At 56.8% G+C, this 18,953-nt stretch overlaps 3 protein-coding genes across 5 annotated transcripts; 1 reads left to right on the top strand and 2 right to left on the bottom strand.

Moving 5' to 3' along the window:
* YIF1A (Yip1 interacting factor homolog A, membrane trafficking protein) lies at positions 1 to 4,327 on the top strand. Of its 2 annotated transcripts, none has more exons than XM_038563846.1 (8): positions 1 to 255; positions 953 to 1,164; positions 1,330 to 1,434; positions 1,555 to 1,633; positions 3,072 to 3,129; positions 3,301 to 3,456; positions 3,932 to 4,025; positions 4,096 to 4,327. In XM_038563846.1, exons 1-8 carry the CDS (start codon positions 225 to 227, stop codon positions 4,264 to 4,266), a joined length of 906 nt encoding a protein of 301 aa, XP_038419774.1. In that variant the 5' UTR covers positions 1 to 224; the 3' UTR covers positions 4,267 to 4,327. The 2 variants fall into 2 exon arrangements, with proteins under 2 accessions (XP_038419774.1, XP_038419775.1); XM_038563847.1 differs by having other exon boundaries at positions 4 to 255; positions 4,120 to 4,327.
* Positions 4,328 to 4,680: 353 nt separating this feature from the next.
* CNIH2 (cornichon family AMPA receptor auxiliary protein 2) lies at positions 4,681 to 10,591 on the bottom strand. Its single transcript, XM_038563848.1, has 6 exons — positions 10,436 to 10,591; positions 6,600 to 6,668; positions 6,139 to 6,186; positions 5,818 to 5,930; positions 5,539 to 5,682; positions 4,681 to 5,343 (listed from the first exon to the last, which is right to left on the bottom strand). Exons 1-6 carry the CDS (start codon positions 10,514 to 10,516, stop codon positions 5,316 to 5,318), a joined length of 483 nt encoding a protein of 160 aa, XP_038419776.1. The 5' UTR covers positions 10,517 to 10,591; the 3' UTR covers positions 4,681 to 5,315.
* Positions 10,592 to 11,478: 887 nt separating this feature from the next.
* RAB1B (RAB1B, member RAS oncogene family) lies at positions 11,479 to 18,850 on the bottom strand. Of its 2 annotated transcripts, none has more exons than XM_038563857.1 (6): positions 18,703 to 18,850; positions 17,025 to 17,097; positions 16,644 to 16,739; positions 16,437 to 16,532; positions 13,020 to 13,151; positions 11,479 to 12,918 (listed from the first exon to the last, which is right to left on the bottom strand). In XM_038563857.1, the coding sequence occupies exons 1-6, from the start codon at positions 18,714 to 18,716 to the stop codon at positions 12,724 to 12,726; spliced, it is 606 nt and encodes a 201-aa protein (XP_038419785.1). In that variant the 5' UTR covers positions 18,717 to 18,850; the 3' UTR covers positions 11,479 to 12,723. The 2 variants fall into 2 exon arrangements, with proteins under 2 accessions (XP_038419785.1, XP_038419784.1); XM_038563856.1 differs by lacking the exon at positions 18,703 to 18,850 and adding an exon at positions 18,295 to 18,462.
* Between the last annotated feature and the right edge of the window lie 103 nt (positions 18,851 to 18,953).

Raw genomic sequence — 18,953 nt, forward strand, 5'->3', positions numbered from 1 at the left:
AGCCAATTGAGAGAGGGGAGAGGCGACCTAGCGCCGCCGGGGAGCCAATGGTAGGCGACGGAGGACAACGCTGAGGACATGGCGGCTGCGGTCGAAGAGCTGGCGGACGTGTCGGGCTGCTCCGTAACCCCGATCGGTGCCCAGGAAGCGGAGCGGCTGCCTTATTAGTATTCGTACCCACGAGGCGGCGCAGCGGGCCCTTTGGGAGCGCCAGCATCGCGGCCATGGCTTATCACTCGGGCTATGGAGCCCACGGTGCGTGGGGAGCGGGGCGGGCGGGACGCGGCCGGATCGGCCGGAGGAGGGTCGGCGGCGCGGCCCGCTCACCCTGAGGGAGAGGGGCAGCCGTGGCCCTTCCCCAGCGCGGCGGGTGTCTTTCGGGTTTCCGCCCTGCGCGAGTCCGCAACGCGTCCCGGACTTCGCCCTCTCGGCCCAATCCTGAGATCAGGCGGTGACAGCACAGCTGGGATTCCCATGCCATACTCGGGCACGAACGGGGTCTGCCTCCAGAACTTTCTAAACTTGTCGTGACCCTGGTAGGGGCCCTCACCACCGCCCAGGGCCTTTGGGTACCCGGCTGTCGCCTTTTCCACCCTTGTTAATGCGGGATGCCCTCCCAGTTATCTTCTCCACCTAGCAAACTTCTACTCACTCTCCCAAGGCTGTTGAGGGATCACTTCCCTGGAGAAGGACCCCAGAAACCCCCAGGTGGGCAACCACTTCCAGGCGCTGCTTCAGCTCTTTCTTTGCCTACATTTGGCACCTCTGGAAAAAGATCCTTCATCAAAGTTCTTTCTGGGTTACCTACCCGTCATCCAGGCCAGGTTTCACTAACTGATTGTTTCGTGACCCCAGGACCCATACAGGGCTGGCCCAACCCGGGGAATGGGGTGGTGGTTTGGGCTCATGTTTGATATTCCTGTCACCTACTCTAGTACCTACAAACCCACAGGCTCCAAGCACAGGGCCCGGGCAGCTCCAGATCCCCCTCCCCTCTTCGATGACACAAGCGGTGCTTACTCCAGCCAGCCAGGAGGATACCCAGCCCCAGGAGCCGACGTGGCCTTCAATGTCAACCACTTGCTTGGGGACCCAATGGCCAATGTGGCTATGGCCTATGGCAGCTCCATCGCATCCCATGGGAAGGACATGGTGCACAAGGAGGTGTGGCCCATCCCCAGGGCAAGGGTGGCAAGATTTCTGTCCAGGGATGGGGCATCGTGGGATCCCACCTAATTCTCAACAGCAGCCCTCAGGGAAGGAGCATACAGAGGAGCACCCTGAGGTTTGGGGTACAGCTTACCCACAGCCTCCTCTCTCCTCTCCCAGCTGCACCGTTTTGTGTCTGTGAACAAACTCAAGTATTTTTTTGCTGTGGACACAGCCTATGTGGCCAAGAAGCTGGGGCTCCTGGTCTTCCCCTACACACACCAGGTGAGCTGGCAGGGCCCTGTGCTTTCCTTGTCCTGTCCCAGAGTTTGGCCCCCAGACCTCAACCGCCTTCTTTCTTTTCTTATCTTTTTCTTCTGACCTGGCTGCTGCTGCCACCACCAGAACTGGGAAGTGCAGTACAGTCGTGATGTGCCTCTGCCACCGCGGCAAGATCTCAATGCCCCTGACCTCTATATCCCCAGTGAGTCTTTCTTCGACTTGGGCTGGGGGATGTGGGGCGACTTGTGCCTTAAGGCACCAATGAGAAGAGAGGGGCTCATGCATTTATTCAGCGTCTGCTCTTGGTGCTTTCCGTGTGTGGCGGTTGCTAGACACCAGGTTGACAGAGCAAGGGGACCAGTAAGGAACTTCCTGGGTGCCCTCAGTGCCCTCATGGTATTCCCTTTTGAGATCTTCTTGCCTCTTAACTGGAGCCCTGGCTTTAGACCTGGTCCTGCAGCTTCTGGTAATGGGACCTCAGGCTGGCTACTTTTACTCTTAAGTAAACCAGGAATAGCAACAGTCTCCACCACAAAGAATTTTGTGGAAATTCAGTGAGGTGATGTGAGGTGACCTGCTTTCGGCAGGAAGCACACCGTAAATAATAGTCATTATCATAGTTATTACTTGTCCCCCAAGTCCCTTCTCTGAGGAAGTGATCACTCCCTTCTGGGTTCCCATAACTGCCCACCTATGTGGCACGAGGTCAGGCTGCCCATGTTGGACAGTGGCTGGCAGACTGTGCATCTGATTCCTCTGTCCTGGGGCTTGTCCTGAGGCGCAGCCCATGGTGGACACGCTGGAGGAGGGGTAAGTGTGCTCTGCCAGCCCTCAGAGGGGTTGCCAGGGCAGCCAGTCAGCCCAGTAGCTCCGGGAGGGCCACAGGTTCTTCTTGTCTTCCTTCCTCTGTTTCCACTCAGAGCCACCTCATAAAGCAGGAATTGCCATCCCCATTTGAAGCCAAGGCTCAGAGAGATTTGAGTATCTTTGAAGCCATATAGTTTATAGGTGGGAGAGCTAGTTTCCTGACTTCAGACCCTGTGCTCTCTGGTGGGCACATCAGTTTGGTCCTTCAAGGAGAGGCAGAGAACAGGGCTGAGGAGCTACACTTGCTGTGAAAGCCCAGATCCCACAGGCTCTGAGCTTTTGTGTAAACAGCAGAGGTAAACCTGCGCCCTCTGTGTTGGTGGGTGGGCCAGAGCTAAGGCCAGCACCAGTGGCCAGACTGGCTGAGGTGAAGTCATCCCCATGGGCCAGATTTTGGGGAGAGCCTGGGTTGTCTTCAAGCCTGTATTTTAGTACTATAGTGTTGTGGGAGATCAGGTTGGCCCCTGCCGTTTGGTCTAGGATTAGCAATAGCCTTGGCCCGTGATACGGTTTGAGCCAGAGCAGGAAAGTTTGGTGAGTTTCCTAGCACAGAGACAGGGAAAGAAGTGGCTTGGTGGTGCGGAGAGAAGAGTCAGGTAGCATTTATGCCGGGAAAGAGGGCTGAGCAGAGAAAGGAATTCCAGGACTATGGAGGTTGGCATGCGGGGATATGCAGGGGAGGAAGTATGGAGAGAAGGTGTAAATGGCCCCAAATACCTAGCCAGGGGATTCTGAGGAAACCAGGCTGATGGCATTTTTCTGGCTCTTGGCAGCAATGGCCTTCATCACCTACGTGCTGTTGGCAGGGATGGCACTGGGGATTCAGAAAAGGTCAGTACCAATGCCCTCACCCATTCCTACCAGCTCCCCATCCTGACTGCTCCCTTCACCTCTCTAGGGGACCTTTGGCAGGTCCCATGCTCACCCCATGTCCTCAGTCTCACACCTACCACAGGATGGCTGGTTTCTGAATACTGCCCCCCTTCTCCCACATGGCCACAGGTTCTCCCCAGAGGTGCTGGGCCTGTGTGCAAGCACAGCACTGGTATGGATCGTGATGGAGGTGCTAGCCCTGCTCCTGGGTGTCTATCTGGCCACCGTGCGCAGTGACCTGAGCACTTTCCACCTGCTAGCCTATAGTGGCTACAAATACGTAGGGTGAGTAGCTATGGGTCAGGCCAGAGGCAGGCCTGGGAGAGTGGCCTGCTGCCTTGAGTTTCTAGCTGGTGTAGCTGTAGCCTTAAATTATGACCCTGGGCACCTCTCTGCCCCTCTCTGGGCCCTAGCTTTTCTCTAATAGAGGAACCAGCTGTTTTTAGCATTCTCCTCAGGAGCCATGTCCTGTTGTTCAGGTCAGGAATGTTTGGAGAGTCACCCTGGGAACACAGGAGACAAGGGCCTCATGCTGGAGTAGTGGAGGGTGTCTTAGATCCAGGTCCTAGGGCTAAGTCCTAGGCCTTCCAGATTCATTTTTGAGTCTAGGACTCGGGACAGATTGGAGATAAAGGGCTCAGTGGTGGTGGGTGAGATCTAAGGCTGGATGGTAGGGCCAATCTCAGGCCCTGATTCCTTAGATCTCCAGCCATCTCTTCCTCCTCTCCCCTCACCCCCACCTGCACCCCACCCCCTGCAGAATGATCCTCAGCGTGCTCACGGGGCTGCTGTTTGGCAGTGATGGCTACTATGTGGCACTGGCCTGGACTTCGTCTTCACTCATGTACTTCATTGTGAGTTTGGGACTGTGCCTCCTGCCTGTCCCCCTGGGGTTGGAGCTGGGGACAAGCCTCCCTGGCCCAGCTTCAGCTCTCTCCTTTCTTCCAGGTGCGCTCTTTGCGAACAGCAGCCCTGGGTCCTGACAACAATGGGGGCCCAGCTCCCCGGCAGCGTCTCCAGCTCTACCTGACTCTGGGAGCTGCAGCCTTCCAGCCCCTCATCATATACTGGCTGACCTTCCACTTGGTCCGGTGACCCCTAGCCCCCACTGGCACTGATTTTTCCATACATTGAAGATTTGATTTCCTTGATTGTATCTGACCCTTGTTCCTGGGGCCTGGGGCGGGGTGCTCTCTGTTGCCCAGGGTTTACCAGGCTCAGGGGACCCAGGCGAGGGCTTCCTGGAGTGTGTGGCTTTGATACTGCTTTGAAAGGCAGATGGAAGGGTTTTAGCAGGAATAGCTGTTTAGCTGTGGCTGGGAGAGTGAGGATAGAAGGGAGCAGCATGCCAAGGAGACCTCAGAGGCCTCTTTGATCCATCTGAGGGGTTCCCTAGAAGGTTCCTTGGGCCAGTGTTTTGAGCCTAGCTGGACTGGGGATTCAGGTGAGGGCTGCCCCTATAGAGACCCTCTGCCCCCATGTGCTCTTCAAGCCTTTCAGGAGCAGAACTGGGGCCCACGTGTTTGCAGTAGTTTATTCATATTTTGTCACAAATGGCCGGGGAAGGGGTGCCGGACTCCTCCAGGCAACATAGAAAATAGGTCCAAGAGACAGGACAGGCTGGGGTTGGGGCAAGTGGGGATGGGGAAGGGAGAGGTCTAGAGTGACAGCCTGGGGGAGGGGAGAGGGCAGACTAGGGGTGGGCTGCCCCCCCTGCTGAGCCTGCTCATTCCCGGTGCGGGTACCCCCCCACCTGCAGGGGGTGCCTCAGGGTGAGGGTGCAGGGGGGGGGCGGCCCAGAACTTCCAGGGTCAAGCCCTGCCGCTTTGGCAGGGTCCATGTCTGTCCCCCCACCCAAAGTGGACAAGGCTGGAGGTTCTGCCCCTTCCAAGACTGACTGCCATGCCTGCAGGCTGACAGAGGAGCCCCTACCCCTATTTAGAGCTCTGCCCAGCCCTAGTCCAAGGGGAGGGGGCTCTGAAGGCGGGAGGTCCCGCAGCAGCAGTTTGGAGGGGTGGAGAGGAGGCCGGGGGCACCAGTGCCCCCTCCCTCCCCAGGGCTGAGGCCTCTGTGGCCGAGGGGCAGGGCTGGGGGTGCACAGGCGTCCGGTCCATTCTGGGCTTGCTCCCTGGCCGGCTTCCCCCTTAGAAACTCACCAACGTATAAACCATACTGTGGGAAGATGAGGCAGTGAGCCAAGTCCTTAGTAGGCCCAGCTACCGGCCACCCACCCTGTTATACCCTGGGTTGCCCTCAGTCCTTAAGGGAAAAAGGCAAGAACCTGGGACCCAACCACTCCTGGGATTGGAGGCATGGTACCCGGAGCATCCCTTCCCTGACTTCTGACTGCCATGGGCAGGGCCTCACCTGTACAGGTAATAGAAGAAGGAGAGCAGGTAGAAGGCGAGTTTGCACCAGGACTCCTTCTGGCAGTAGTTGAGGATGTCAGCATTCATGATGGAGACCGCATCATACATGACCTCAGAGCCATCCGCAGGGCGATGGAAGTACCTGGTGGGGTGGGGGGAGGAGGGAGGGAGGGGCTTGAGTGCCCACATCAGAGCTCCACCCCCATCCTGCCCCTGCTCTTCCATCTCACTCCCCGCTGCCAGAAGTGGTAGAAGAGGGGGATGTGGAGTCTCTCACCTCCAGAGGTGGTAGAAGAGGAGGGGGATGTTGAGGCCCAGGGTCACCCACTCTGCTGCACACAGAAACATCAGACAGAAGAGGCCGTGGATGGAGTATTCTGGGACCACCAGCTGGGGAGGGAGGGCGAGAGGTCAGCTGCCTGGTGCTAGGACAGACCCCAGTGGCAAGGGCACAGAGGGGAGCTGGGATTTGGGAGGTGCTCCCCGTGACCCCTGGGGACTCCCACTCCCTCCCGGTGGCTGACTGGCTTTACTCCGGGTCACAGCGAGTAGGGCTGAGCTGGGCCACGAGCCTCCCGCTACCAGCGCTGACACTGACCTTCCTCAGGAGGCAGCAGATGCGTTCGATGTTTTTTAAACGCTCGCGCTGTAGAGGGAAGAAAAGGCCGCCGTGGGGGAGCGGTGGAGCGGGCATTGAAGGCGCCCCGCGGCCCTCCCTGCGTCCCCCGCCGACCCGCGCGTGGCCGCCAGGGGGCGCCAGAGCAGTCTCTGCGGCAAGGAAGCAGCCGCGCCGTCGCCATGGCAACCGTCACCGTGGAGGGACCTTCACCCGCGTCTCCATGGCAACGGCCCAGAGCCTGGCAACGGCCGCCCCGCCAGGAGGAACCCGAGCCCTGAGCCCGCGCCAGGTGTTTTGCTGGGGGCGGGGACAGACAGGAAGGGGCACTGCCGGGTCTCACCACACTCCCCACTTCTCCCCGTCCCCCACTCCGCTTGGCCTGCGACAGATGGAAAGACAGACGGACGGACACACCTCGGCACAGCACATGTATCACTTACTGCCCGCGCTGGGTTCCCCTGGTCGATGGGGTTCTTGAAGTCGGTCCGCAGCTCGTCAAAGGCTATGATCTGGGGGAGGGGCGTGTGCTTCAAGGTTGAGGCAGCAGCTTATGGCCCCCCACCCATGCTTCTATGGGATAGGAATTCCTACATGGGTACTGGACCAGTTGGAGCTTACTGCAAAGGTTGAGAAACTGAGGTTGAGGGAGGTGCGGGGCCTAGCCCAAGGTCACACAACAGTCTGCAACGGAATCCTAGTGTGCTTATGCCCAAGTCAAGGCATGTTCACAATGCCTCCATCCAAAACATCCCAAGAGATGGTGTCTTTCTGCCCTGTGTTGACCACTGAGGTCCCAGAGGCCTGGGACACAGCCCTTGCTTAGGAGGGCTCCCTTGCTTGGGAGAACTGTGAACTATATTCCAGGGTGATCAGGGCTACTGGGGGCCTGATACAGCATCCGAGGTGATGGGGAGCAGAGTTCAGGCTGGACTCTGAGTGGGTGTTTGGTGAACAGATGGGGGAAGGGCAGTCCAAGCAGCAGGTACAAAGGCAGAAGGTTTAAGGAACAAGGAATATTCAGGAAGCTGCAGGTTCCATGAGGCCAGAGTGAAAGTGTGAGGTGAGTGGGAAGGGAATGTGAAAGATGGGCTGGAGATACTGTGAGCCTGGACCAGATGTTTGGACTTTAACCCAAAAGTAATGCAGAGCCACTGAGGGCTATAAGGCAGCAGAGTGGGATGATCAGGCTAATGTTTTAGGATGGATGGAGCAGGAAGTATACATCAGGTAACAGTCCCAGCCAAGGCATACATGATACTTATTCTATTCTAGCAGGTTTTATGTTTACTAACTCATTTAATGCTTGCAATAACCTGATGACGTAGGGACTGGTATTATCATATCCGTTTTGCAATAAGGAAACTGAAAGACAGGCTAAGTTACTTGTCCAAGGCCACACAGCTAGTCAGTGGTAAGACAGGATTCTAACCCCTTAGACTCTGGCGTTAAAAATCTTAACCTCTTGTTCATGGGCAGGCCAGGCCAGTGAGGAAACTGGGTGGAGGGCGGCAATGTTGATGGTGATCTGCATGAGGAGAGTGGCAGTGAGAGTGGAGAGGTGTGGAGGGATTCCAGAGCTGTTTAGAAGCCAGACTCCAATGGGCTTGAATGGCTGCAGAGTGGAGGCAGAGGGGCCCAAGTTGCCTGTGTGTGTTGGGCATCTGATAGGTAGCAGTGTCCTCACTGGGATGGGGAACTCTTGGGAGGAGCAGGTGTTTGAGAGATAATGAGAGAGATCTGGGTGGGGGCTGGTGGGAGCTGGCATGGAAGGTGGTCTGGAAGAAAAGCCTTCTGAGGTCCCCTCTCTTCAGCACTAGCGTGAGGATAAGGCACAGAGCCCCCCACCTTCAAGCTTCCCAGACCCCAGACGGCTTAGAGGGAGAGAACATGGGCTTCTTGAGGGAGCCAGGGCCATCTGGAGCAGCACCCCCTCCCCATGGACTCTGGGCAGCCACCTGCCTGCCAGGCACAGCAACAGGGTCCAGCAGGGAGCGGAAGGGTGCCGTCTGTCTGCCCCAGAACTGGCACCACTAGCAGGCAGCGGGTGTCGTGCCTCCCACCCCCCAGGCTGCCTGGCGCTGACTCAGCCCCCTGGAACAAACAATCCCCCACGATGACAGCTGACACACGTCACTCACCACTAGGTTGCCTAGCGACCAGTGGGACTGGGCTCAGGGTCTGGGGTGGGAACTGAGGTCCTACCCTGGAAGATTTGGTTCTTACTAATTTGGATTGAGGACCACATGTCCTATGCCTATGCCCACCCCCACTCCCCTTTAGGAGGCCGTGCTCTGGGCACTCTGATATATATAAAACAAACCCACTTTACCCACAAGGAAACATACTCAAGATGAATGACTTGCTAAGATCACCCAACTAAATACAAGAGTGAACACCATGCTTGACACATAATAGGTGCTCAGTAAATATTCGTTGGGCCCTTCCCACCTGCCTAGGAGCCCCACAAGGGCAAAGCCTGAGTCTTATTCATCCTTGACTCTTCAACAGCTGCCCAGAGCTCAGTTCTCGGGAAGCACCGAAACCGATGTTAGACAGAGGACAGCTCTGAGTAGCTCCAAAGGACAGGGACCCCCAGAGGTAATGTGCAAGGTCTCTGGATGGGGAGAGGCCTGGAAAGGGGCTTCTTGAATTCCAGGAAACTTTCTCCCAGGAGCTGGTTAGCTCAGTGTTCCCAGCCTGTGACCCTCAATTTCTTCCAATCTCCGCGACCCCAGCTCTCTTGCCTCCAGCCCACAGGACTGTCCACTACCCTGGAGTGAGATAGGAGGCTCACAGAGATCAAGATGGATAGGGGCCCCAGATATGGGGGCAGAGAAAGAGAAAAAGATAAAGGAGGAGAAAAGAAAAAGCAATTAAGAGACCCATGGGGGCAGAAGGGGGGCAAAGCCAGGGAGAGGGCTGGAGATGGGGAGAGGGGAATGTGCTGAAAGGTGCCTGTAGGGACTCATCTCTCACACAGAAGGGGTGCAGTCAGAGTCCAGGGAACCCAGATGTCAAGGAGTTAGGCAGCAGTGGGGCTAGGGGGATGGTGAAGGGAGGGATTGGTCAAAAGACAAGGAGGATCATGGGGCAGACAGTGGGTCCCAGGAAGAGAGGAAGTGGGGAGACCAGGAAATAAGCAGGTGAGGTAATGAGAAGGAAGCGAGAGGAAGGAAAGAACAGGTTACAGGGAGAGACAGGAGAGGGGTAAGGGAACACCCCCCCCTGCCCCCCACCCAGAGGGGATGAAGATCAGGAAGGTGTGTCCTGGAGGCAGAAGTAGAGGATGCAGAAATGGATGGACCAGGGCCAACAGAGATGGGCAGTCCTCACAGAGGGGATCCGGGTGGGGGCCAGAACCTCAGGGGGAGGAGGCCGAGGGAGGGCAGTGTGGGGTGGGTGTCAAGGGCCAAACAATGAGCTGGCAGCTAAGTGATACAGTTCTTGGTGAGAGGAAGGGAACCAGGCAGAGGGGGCCACCGAGAAGAAGACCCCAGAGAAAATGAGAGAGAGGGACTCTCTCTAAGGAGAGGTGATTAGGATAAAGGATAGGAAATGGACACTGAAAGACCAGGTGTGGAGCCAGGCCAGAGTGAGAGACAGACCAAAGGGGACACAAGACAAAGGAAAAAGTAGGAAGGAAGAGGAGGAAGAATGGGAAGTGGGTAGGAAACCTGATGGTGGGAAGCCCAGGAAGGAGGGGGTAGGGAAGCCCAAGGTGAGCTGATGGTGGGGACTAGGTCTCTGGTGTGCTTAGAGCCAGTCGCTGCTGGGTCAGGGAGGTGAGCGAAACGGAAAGGGTTAATGGGCTCTGCGATCTGTAGGTCCTGTAAACAGATGCAGTTGCCATGGCAACTGGCTCCATCACTCAGGCTGGAAAAACCCACAAAGGGGGGGCAAGCAGACAGACAAACTGCCCGACAGACAAACGGGGGCGACTGAATTGGGGGGTGGGTAGGAGGAAAGAAAGGAGCAAGAACCCCAGAATTCTGCCCCACACCCCAAGGCGGCATGGGGCAGGGGCAGGGGGTCAGGGACCAACTGACATATCCACAGATAGGCGGGGGCGGCGGAGGAAAGGGGCCCCGAGAAGGAAGCCGACGACAGGAGAGGGTGTTCATGGGGGCGAGCAGAAGCTGACCGAAGGGGGATTGCGGAGAGGAGGCTCCAAGTTTCCCCGGGCCCTGAGCCCATCTGCCCGGCCCCCTCCCGCTCTGTGTGCCCGCGGTCCCCCACCCCGCCCCCAGCCCCAGCCCCAGCCCCAGCCCGGCCTTACGTGCCAGATGACAAAGAAGATGAGGGAGGCGCACAGCACCAGGGTGAGCATGTAGCAGAACGCGGCGAAGGTGAACGCCATGGCCCCCGTGCCGGGCGGCGGCCCGGGGGGCGCCAGCGCGTGGCCCGGGCGCAAGGGGACGCCCCCCGGTCCGCGTTTAGGGCCGGCCGGGCATGGCCCGCAGGCCTCGGGCGACGCGGGCGGCGCGGCCGGGACCGGGGCCGCGGGGCCGTGGGGCGCGCGGGGCGCGGGCCGGTGGGCTCGGGGGGCGCGTCCGCTGCCGGCTGCCCGGGCCGCGATTGCTCATCCTGCGATCCCTCGCCCGCGGCTCCCTCGCTCTCCAGCCCGCGAAGCCGGCGGGGCGGAGCCGGGGGCGGGGCCGTCGTGCGAACCGCCTCAGGCGGGGCTGGGTTTCTGTGCGCCCCTTCGCTGGCACCGCCGGGCCGAGCGCCACCCCCGCCCCAACCTCAGGGACACGTAGGCATGGACTTACATCCTGAACATGTGCCCGCCCCCGCCCCCCGCGTCACACGAGTTCGGTCCACTCGGAAGAGCACACACACCCCCCTACCCTAACATACTGTATTGTGCACACCGACCTGGGAGGCCAGGCTGAGGTCCTAAGTGGGAGGAACTTGGCACTGTCCAAGGGGGCAGAGACTCTTGGCTTGAACCCAGGGCAAAGCTGGGAGAGGGCTGAAGGGAATGAGGGCCTGGTCTGATGGTGCATGTCTGCAGCCCAAGCCCACAGTCTGGACAGATGTGGGCCCGTGTGGGTGTTGACAGAGCCTCACCAGGTACCGGCAGCTGATGGCCACCGCCTCCCTTTCTGCCAAAACCGTGCTGGGCCCGTGGGGACACACCACAGAAGCAAAAGAAGGCAGCACTCTTGGCTTTAGGAAGTGGGTCAAGGACTTTCAACAGCAACCCTAGGACACACAGTCCAAGCCAGGACCCCTGTACAGCCACCAATCCCAGGGCCCCAGTTCCATTCCCCCAACCCAAGGCAGCTCCCACCACAGACCACACTCAACCACCACAACTTCCTTGCAAAAACCCTCGGCTCACCCGAGGGCCAGTGGAAATTTATTTTTTGTCCTTTGTCTTTCCCCAAGTGGCTTTTCCTTGCAAAATGCCTGACATGACACCAGAGGGGAACCTGGGAGTGAGGGGCACCCCAGGGACTTAAATACAAGCTGGAGGGCAGGGCACAGGTGGGACAGGCGAGAGACAGCACAAGGGACATGGCTTCTCAGGTAGAGACCAAAGGTTTGTTTTTCTGCAGGAAGAAGCTATGCCAGAGGGCATGGGGCTAGGATCCTGGGTGGGAGGGGGTGAGGGGAGAGGCCCCCAACCCTGGATTTGCACCCACATTCCCCAGAAGAGAAGTAGTGACAGGGCATGAGGACCTGCCCTCATAGGCTCCAAACAGAAGGAAGAGAATAAGCCAGATGTGCTGACTCAGGGAAAGGGAAGAGGTGCTGGCAGAGTGAGGGTTAAGGCTGATGCCCGGCCTCTGGCACAGTGGGCCTTCCGCCTCTGCCTGCCTTGGGGACAAAGGGGCACGGTGGGCAGGCAGCACATGGGCCTGGCTCTGGCAGGGCAGGGGGTGGCAGGAGCAGGCTCCCTCTGGGCTCAAGACACAGGCCCAGCATGGCTGCCCGCCCACCTGCTCTAGATGTGCTCAGACCCCACCGCAGCTGGACGGCTGGAGCTGTGAGTATGGAAGGAGCAGGGAGGAGAGGCAGGGAGGAGAGGAAAGGGTGGGCTGCTGGGCCCCTGTGGCCCCCATGCCCTTCCTGAGGTCCAGCCCAGGGCCCTGGATCCTGGGTCCTGGATCCCCTGGTCCCATTCCTGGCCCCCGATGCTGACTGCAGCCAGGGACTATAGAGGCCAGGGAGGCTCCCAGCTCTTGGGGAAGGGGTGGGGTGGAGAAGGAAAAGGATGAGAGAAACCCACTGCAGCATACATGGGGGGCAAGGGAGGGAAAGAGGAGCCCTCATCCCAAAGAAAGGTGTGTGGTGGGGTATCTTTTAAAGTTACCTAGAGGCAGCAGCAGAGCAAGCCCACCTCCCCACCCCAGCCAAAGGTCCTGGGTGTCCTCCCTTGGGGACCTTGACAAAACCAGGGCTCAGGGCAGCAGGCAGATGGGCCAGAGGGAGATGGGGAGCCCAGGACACCCCAAAGCCACAGACTCAAATGCCCCAGGAGAGGGAGGCACCTCCTGTCCCCTCCAGGAGCATCATCTGGAGAAGGTGCCCCCTCCTGTCCCACCCCAGGTGCCCCTCCTAGCAACAGCCGCCACCAGCCGGCTTCACAGGGGTGCTGTCGATCTTGAGGTTGGGCCGCTCACCCCCTGAGGCTGCCCCAGGCCCCATCCGCTTCTTGATCTCAGCAGCCATGGTCATGAATGCCTGCTCAACATTGGTAGCATTCTTGGCACTTGTCTCCAGGAAGGGGATGCCCAGAGAATCTGCGAACTCCTGATGAGGGAAAAAGAGAAAAGAGGGAAATGTGGGAAAGGAGGGGTGAGGGGCAGCAGACCCCAGCCTGCCCTGGGGGGCCTGACACAGGCCCCACTCACCTTGGCTGTGGTGTTGTCCACTACCTTCTTGGTGGTGAGGTCGCTCTTATTGCCTACCAGGAGTTTATTGACGTTCTCACTGGCATAGCGGTCAATCTCCTGTAGCCACTGCTTCACGTTGGCATAGGATTCCTAGAGAAGCCAGAATCACAAATTATTTTGCTCCCAACTCCCACCCCTATTCAAGGCCAGGAGAACAAGGGGTTTTGAAGGGGGTTTGCCTGGGTTCCCGAGAGAGACAGGAGCCCTGAGCTCAGGGACCCAGAGGAAGATCTCTCTCTCCTCCAGGCTTAGATCTCCTCTCTGGCCCACTCCATCTGAGACCCCCAAAGCCAAACCTGGCATGGCACCAGCTGTCTGCCAACAGCCCCAACAGCTAAACAGCCTAGGCCTAAGGGCCAGCCAACTCTGCTTCCTGCAGCTAGTCTCCCCCTGAGACACAGAAAAGGCTGAAAACACGTGGGGAGCAAATGACAACAGGATGGAGGCCAGAGAGAAGACAGAAATGGAGGGGAACAGGTTAGCAAGAATCACAACACTCCCACAGTGGCCTTAAAACCCCTGTAAGGTCTGAAGTCTTGCAGCCCAATAGTAGGTATGTAGGATCTTTACAGAGAAGACCCTGCCCTATGAGGGAGACATGTATTCTAGGAACAGAAAGAGACATTTGTCCTGCTTCTGGCACCAATAGTCTGCTCGCTCAGACCAGCTCTCCCAAAAGCTGGCCATTCCCTAACCCCTACCCTTGGCTCGTAAATAAAAACGGAACTTTTAGGAACACGATTGAGCTAGAGCCACACTTTCCCATCTCAGGAGTCAGAGGTTAGTGATATCCAACTGGGTTCAAATGTACACCTCCCGCCATGATCCAAGCTGGGCCCTGTGCATAAAGAAGGGACAAATGCCTAGGTCCTGCCTTGAGGCACTCAGGGGACAGTGGAGAACTAGACCAGGACATACACACATGGCAAGACAAGGTGATGAGTGCTGCAAGGGTAGATGTCAGGAGCTGCCAGAGCTCCAAGACCATCTCTGTCTGGGGAGACTATGGCTTACCTATGTCAAAGGGACAAACTGGCCTTGTGTGGAAGTGGAGGGATGAGAAATGTACAAAAAGAGATAACATATACCAGGTCAAGGATCAGGATGGTGCTGCCTCTGGGGAGCAGGGAGAAGCTGAAGGCTGCTAGGACACAGGCCCCGAGCAGGAGGAGGGGGAAAAGAGGCAGGCTAGATGATGGAAGGTCCTAGCCTGGCTAATCTGGACAACCAGGAGCCGATGAAGCTTTCTCAAGGGAGCTGCATAAGCACACCTGTGTTCTGGGAAGACAGTTTGGACAGGAGTGTAGAGGCCAGATCAGACTGGCAAGAATGGTGACCAACTGGGAGGTGGCTGGAATAATCTAGGGAAGAGATGTGCACCGAGCCAGGGAGTGACGCAAGGAAGAACACAGGATTTAGAGTCAAAGCATTCCGGGTAAGCCCCACCTCTGCCATGTACTGTGTGACCCTAGATTTGTCACTTAACCTCTCTGAGCTTTAGCTTCCTCATTTTGATAAAACAGTAGCTCCCAGGGGGGCTGTTATTCACATGAGATAATGAACGCAGGCCTGTCTTATAACAGGTGCTTAATTAGCAAGAGCTGCTGTCATACTCATCACTGCTATTGTTACAAGGGAATGGACCTGAGAGAGAAGATGGGGGGAGAACAGAGAGGAGGGATGGGGGAGGGAAGAGTTTTCTGGTTAGGCCAACAGAAACTCTGTTACAAAGATGGGGATGCAGAAGCCAGTTTAGGGAAAGTGGGTGAGGCCAGGGCTGGACATGCTGAGCTCTGATGATGATCTGAAGCTCAGGAGAGGTTGGCAAGGGCCAGGGAAGGGTAAGTTAGGAAGCCAAGAACCCTGGGTTCAAACACTGACTTTGCCTCTTCTAGCTATGAGACCGTGGGCAAGTTACCTAACACCTACCTAAGCATATTTCATCTGGAAAACAGGGACCCCAGCACAGTTCACTGGGTGATACCATGCAGGTTAGAATTCCCAAAGTGCCAGCAAGGTAGAACACAGAGATAGCTGTTTAAACAGGAATCACAGAATGTAAGACAGAAGCCAAACCATAAAGTGGCCAGACCCATGCAGGTGGAGTCAGGAAGCACAAGATGGGGGTAGGGCAGGGCGTGTGTGTGTGTGTGTGTGTGTGTGTGTGTGTGAGATGGTGGTAGTATAGAGCAAACCAGTAAAAAGTCACTGAAAAGAGAAACTAATGTAGCAAGAGGTAGGAGAGCTGGATATAGTAAATTTTCCAAGGAGAGGGAGGAGAATGGAGGTAAAAGTAATGAGAGGTCAATCAGGGGAAGATCTGAAATGAGGTCATAGAACTTGGCAGCTAGAGGTCCTTGGTGACCTCTGAGTAGAGCACGGTCCACCCACAGCTTGTTGTCCAGAAGGCACCCTGAGTTCCTGGTGAGCCCAAGAACCCAGATGCCCCTCAGAGCAGGAACTCCTCCAGGCCCAGGACTGATGTAAGCATTTCCATGTCCCCAGGGCCTGGCCCCCACAAAGCCACAAGGTTTAGTAGAAAGAACAAAGCAGGTAGAATCAGCAGACTTAGATTTTCTGTCTCTGCCACTTAACTAGCTGCACAGCCCCAAGCAAGTCTCCTTATCACTCTGATCCATTTCTTCATCTGTAAAATGGGAAGCTACTGCAGACTTCTTTAGAGTGTTAAGAGACCATGACCAAAAAAAAAAAAAAAAAAAAAAAGACCATGACAAGTTCTATAAACCTTAAGGTACAGTGGGACTATTTCACCATGTTAATACCTCCACTGCTGCCAGTGACACATGACTAATGCTGCCACAGCAAACACAGGGCTCCTATCTCTGCTCGCAATGCACCCAGAGTGCAGAGCTGCCTCACCTCTTTTGTCTAAAGCCCTCCTATTGCTTCTCCATAGTGTCTTCACCCAGGAAGCCATAAGCCCAGCACAGCAACCGATTAGCTGACTAAACCCTTACAAAATGTAGGTGCCTATAAAGTCTAGAATAAGGTGGCAAGTTTAGCCAGGAGGTGTAAGGCCTGCTTCTGCCAATGGCTGGGAGCAGGGCCTCAGGAGGATGCACTTTCTGTAGCTGTTTCCCTTGTGAAATGAGTCCAACTACAGTCTTCCTTCAAGGCAGCATCCAGAAGACAGGATGGGAAGAGTAAAAAGAAATAAGAACCAGAGACCTGGGGTGCCTGGCTGGCTCAGTCAGTAGAGCATGTGATTCTTGATCTCAGGTTGTGAGTTCAACCCCTATGTTGGGTAAGCAGATTACTTAAAAAAATAAAATCCTAAGGAAAAAAAACAAAACAAAAACGAACCAAAGACCCAAAGCTGAGAAGGCAAAGCTGGAGATGTGACCCCAGGAGTACCTGGTCGGTGACATCGTACACCACAATGATGCCATGAGCCCCCCGGTAGTAGCTGGAAGTGATGGTCCGGAACCGCTCCTGACCAGCTGTGTCCCACTATAAGACAATAAGAAAGAAGGGCAGGTCAGCTCTGAGCTACTTGCCCAGAGCCCTTCCCTTCCCAAGGTGGCTGCCTCTGCACCAGGGACTGGGAAGAGCGACACTCACGATCTGAAGTTTGATGGTTTTGCCATCCAGCTCAATGGTTCGGATCTTGAAGTCCACCCCAATGGTGCTGATGTAGCTCTCTGTGTATGTGTCATCCTGGAAAAGCAGGGAGCAATGAAATGGCCTAGGTGAACAAGCCCAAAGCCCATTTGGAAAATCTCCCTCCAGGACCCTGCCCCAGCCAAGTTTGTAACTGCTAAGCCCTCATTCTCAGCACCCCAACCTGTCAGCCCTGTGTCTTTGCTCAGAGACGCTACGGGAGGTTCTGTAACTTCATCCTTGGTTCCGAGGTCTTGGACCTCCTGTGCTCAGTGTTGCCCCCTCTCCCTCCTGCCACCAGCCAGGACCCCAGGTGGATGGTATGGGAGGCTCCTTACTCACAGCAAACCGCAGAAGCAGGCATGACTTGCCCACGCCCGAATCACCAATCAAAAGCAGCTTAAACAGGTAGTCACTAGAGAGAAAGGATGGGAAGATATGAAGGAAGGCAGGGAGCCCACCAGCCATGTCATCTGCCATTACAACTATGGTCTTCTCTCATGCTGTGAGACTTGCCTTGGTTTAGAGTATTAAAGCACTCACAAGATCCTCTCACAAGTCCTGGGAAGGGGAAGGCTGACACCTCTCCCCATATTACAGCTGGCCCAAAGGGCTGAGTCTGAATTTCCACTTTATAGAGAAGAAAGCTGAGGCAGAGAGAGGGATACGACTTGCCAAGGATCACAATCCTTAGGAGAAAAAGCTGAGTGTCCTACCCTGACACTTGACAGACTCCGTGGTCTCTGGGCCAGTAGAGGGTAGTTAGGGTCCAGCCTAGAACTCGTTAAGTGAATATCTATGTGAAGAGCCTGGTATGAAGCCTCTAAGAAGAGGTGGTCAACGAGTAGCAATGACGGCAGTTAAAGTTAAGTACTGAGTTCCTACTCTGTGCCTGATCCAGTGCTAACTACTGCAAATGCATCATCTCACTTATGCCTCACATCAGCCCTATGAAATGGATGGTGTTCTTTCTAACTAATGAGGAAACCAGAGGTCAGAAGAGGGAAGTGACTTGCTCTAAGTTACACAGCTGTTAACTTTAAGACTGGAAACCAGGTTCAGACTCCCAAAGTCTCTGTGAGAGCCTGTTAGTTCCCTTCTGTGTCCCTTATAATCCAGCTCTGAGCTTCACCCTTACCTAAGGAAATCTGAGGCCTGGATCTGGAGGAGAAAAAGGAAGTGACAGAAGAGGAAGAAGACAACTGACACTTGGGGAAAACTGTCAATGAGAAGTCTGGGGCAGAGATATGGGCCACCTATCCGCAGGGGGAGTGACCAAGAAGTGAGGAGAGTCTGAGGTACAGAGAATCCCACTGGAATGGGAGAAACAAATGCCATATTCATCTAAACTTCATCAACAGCGTGACGGCGAAGGTAAGGGGTGTGACGGTGGCGCTGGGGGCCTGCGCAAAGGTGAGGAGAGGGCGGGAAGGGACTGGTTTCCAGGAGCGGCAGGACGGCTAGACGGAGGCAAGGGGCGAAGCTGTAGCCCCGGAGAGGAGGACCCACGGGAGAGCGACCCGGAGCGGCGCCTCGGGGCCTGCCGCGTCCGACCAGCCCCAGGAACCGGATTCCAGGAGAACGGGAAAAATAGAAAGATTTACTGTCAGACCTAAAAGGCCCGAGGCTGGACCGGCTCCAAAACGCCGGGACCATCGTCAGCACCCAGACTGCCACTGCAAGCAGCAGGTGGGGAAACTGAGGCCTGGAGAGACCGAGGCTGCGGGTTCACCTGACCAATAAGGCCTGTTAGGGACCGGTGCTTCGGGCTCCAAGTAGTGCCCCTTGGGGTCGCAGTGTCTGGGTCCCGGGTGCAAGAACTCGGGGTACCGAGCCAGGGTCCTGGGGCCCCCAGGGGGAGGGGCAGGACCCGGATGTGAGGGGGGGGGGGTCAGCGGAAGAGGGACCCGGATGTGGGGGCGCCGCTGAGTCCTGACCCAGGCCGGACAACCCCGGTAAGCGTACAGCCCCGTACTCGGGATCGAGGCTGCGCCGGACGGCGCGGGCGGGGCTCACTCACTATTCGGGGTTCATGGCGGCGGCGGTGGCCCGCTCGGTCGCTCCCAGTCAGCTCTGCTCCGCCTCCCGTTTCAAGATGGTGGCCGCTCCGCCCCAGAGGCCCCGCCCGCGACACGCAGGCGCAAACATTCCCGACTGGGGCCTTGCCGCATTGCTTCTTGGAACTTGTAGTCTCCTTACTTTGCCCAACTCTCTCCCGGTTGCGCAGGCGTAAACTGAGGCCGCGTCTCCTAGCCCACGCCCCATCATCGC

The sequence above is a fragment of the Canis lupus genome, chromosome 18 (genome assembly GCF_011100685.1).
Source record: "Canis lupus familiaris isolate Mischka breed German Shepherd chromosome 18, alternate assembly UU_Cfam_GSD_1.0, whole genome shotgun sequence".
Taxonomy (NCBI): Eukaryota; Metazoa; Chordata; class Mammalia; order Carnivora; family Canidae; genus Canis; species Canis lupus.

What these genes read in the sequence shown, in the direction of transcription:
- YIF1A (XM_038563846.1), top strand. Translation starts at nt 225, where the DNA reads ATGGCTTATCACTCGGGCTATGGAGCCCACG. An exon ending in CCCTGACCTCTATATCCCCA is followed by an intron (nt 1,634 to 3,071) that starts GTGAGTCTTTCT and finishes GGCTCTTGGCAG; the next exon opens with CAATGGCCTTCATCACCTAC. An exon ending in GCACTGGGGATTCAGAAAAG is followed by an intron (nt 3,130 to 3,300) that starts GTCAGTACCAAT and finishes ACATGGCCACAG; the next exon opens with GTTCTCCCCAGAGGTGCTGG.
- CNIH2 (XM_038563848.1), bottom strand. Translation starts at nt 10,516, where the DNA reads ATGGCGTTCACCTTCGCCGCGTTCTGCTACATGCTCACCCTGGTGCTG. An exon ending in TCTTCTTTGTCATCTGGCAC is followed by an intron (nt 6,669 to 10,435) that starts GTAAGGCCGGGC and finishes CCCCTCCCCCAG; the next exon opens with ATCATAGCCTTTGACGAGCT. An exon ending in TTCTTCTATTACCTGTACAG is followed by an intron (nt 5,344 to 5,538) that starts GTGAGGCCCTGC and finishes ATCTTCCCACAG; the next exon opens with TATGGTTTATACGTTGGTGA.
- RAB1B (XM_038563856.1), bottom strand. Translation starts at nt 18,338, where the DNA reads ATGGTCCCGGCGTTTTGGAGCCGGTCCAGCCTCGGGCCTTTTAG. An exon ending in TCCAGCCTCGGGCCTTTTAG is followed by an intron (nt 17,098 to 18,294) that starts GTCTGACAGTAA and finishes CTTTCTCTCTAG; the next exon opens with TGACTACCTGTTTAAGCTGC. An exon ending in AAACCATCAAACTTCAGATC is followed by an intron (nt 16,533 to 16,643) that starts GTGAGTGTCGCT and finishes ATTGTCTTATAG; the next exon opens with TGGGACACAGCTGGTCAGGA.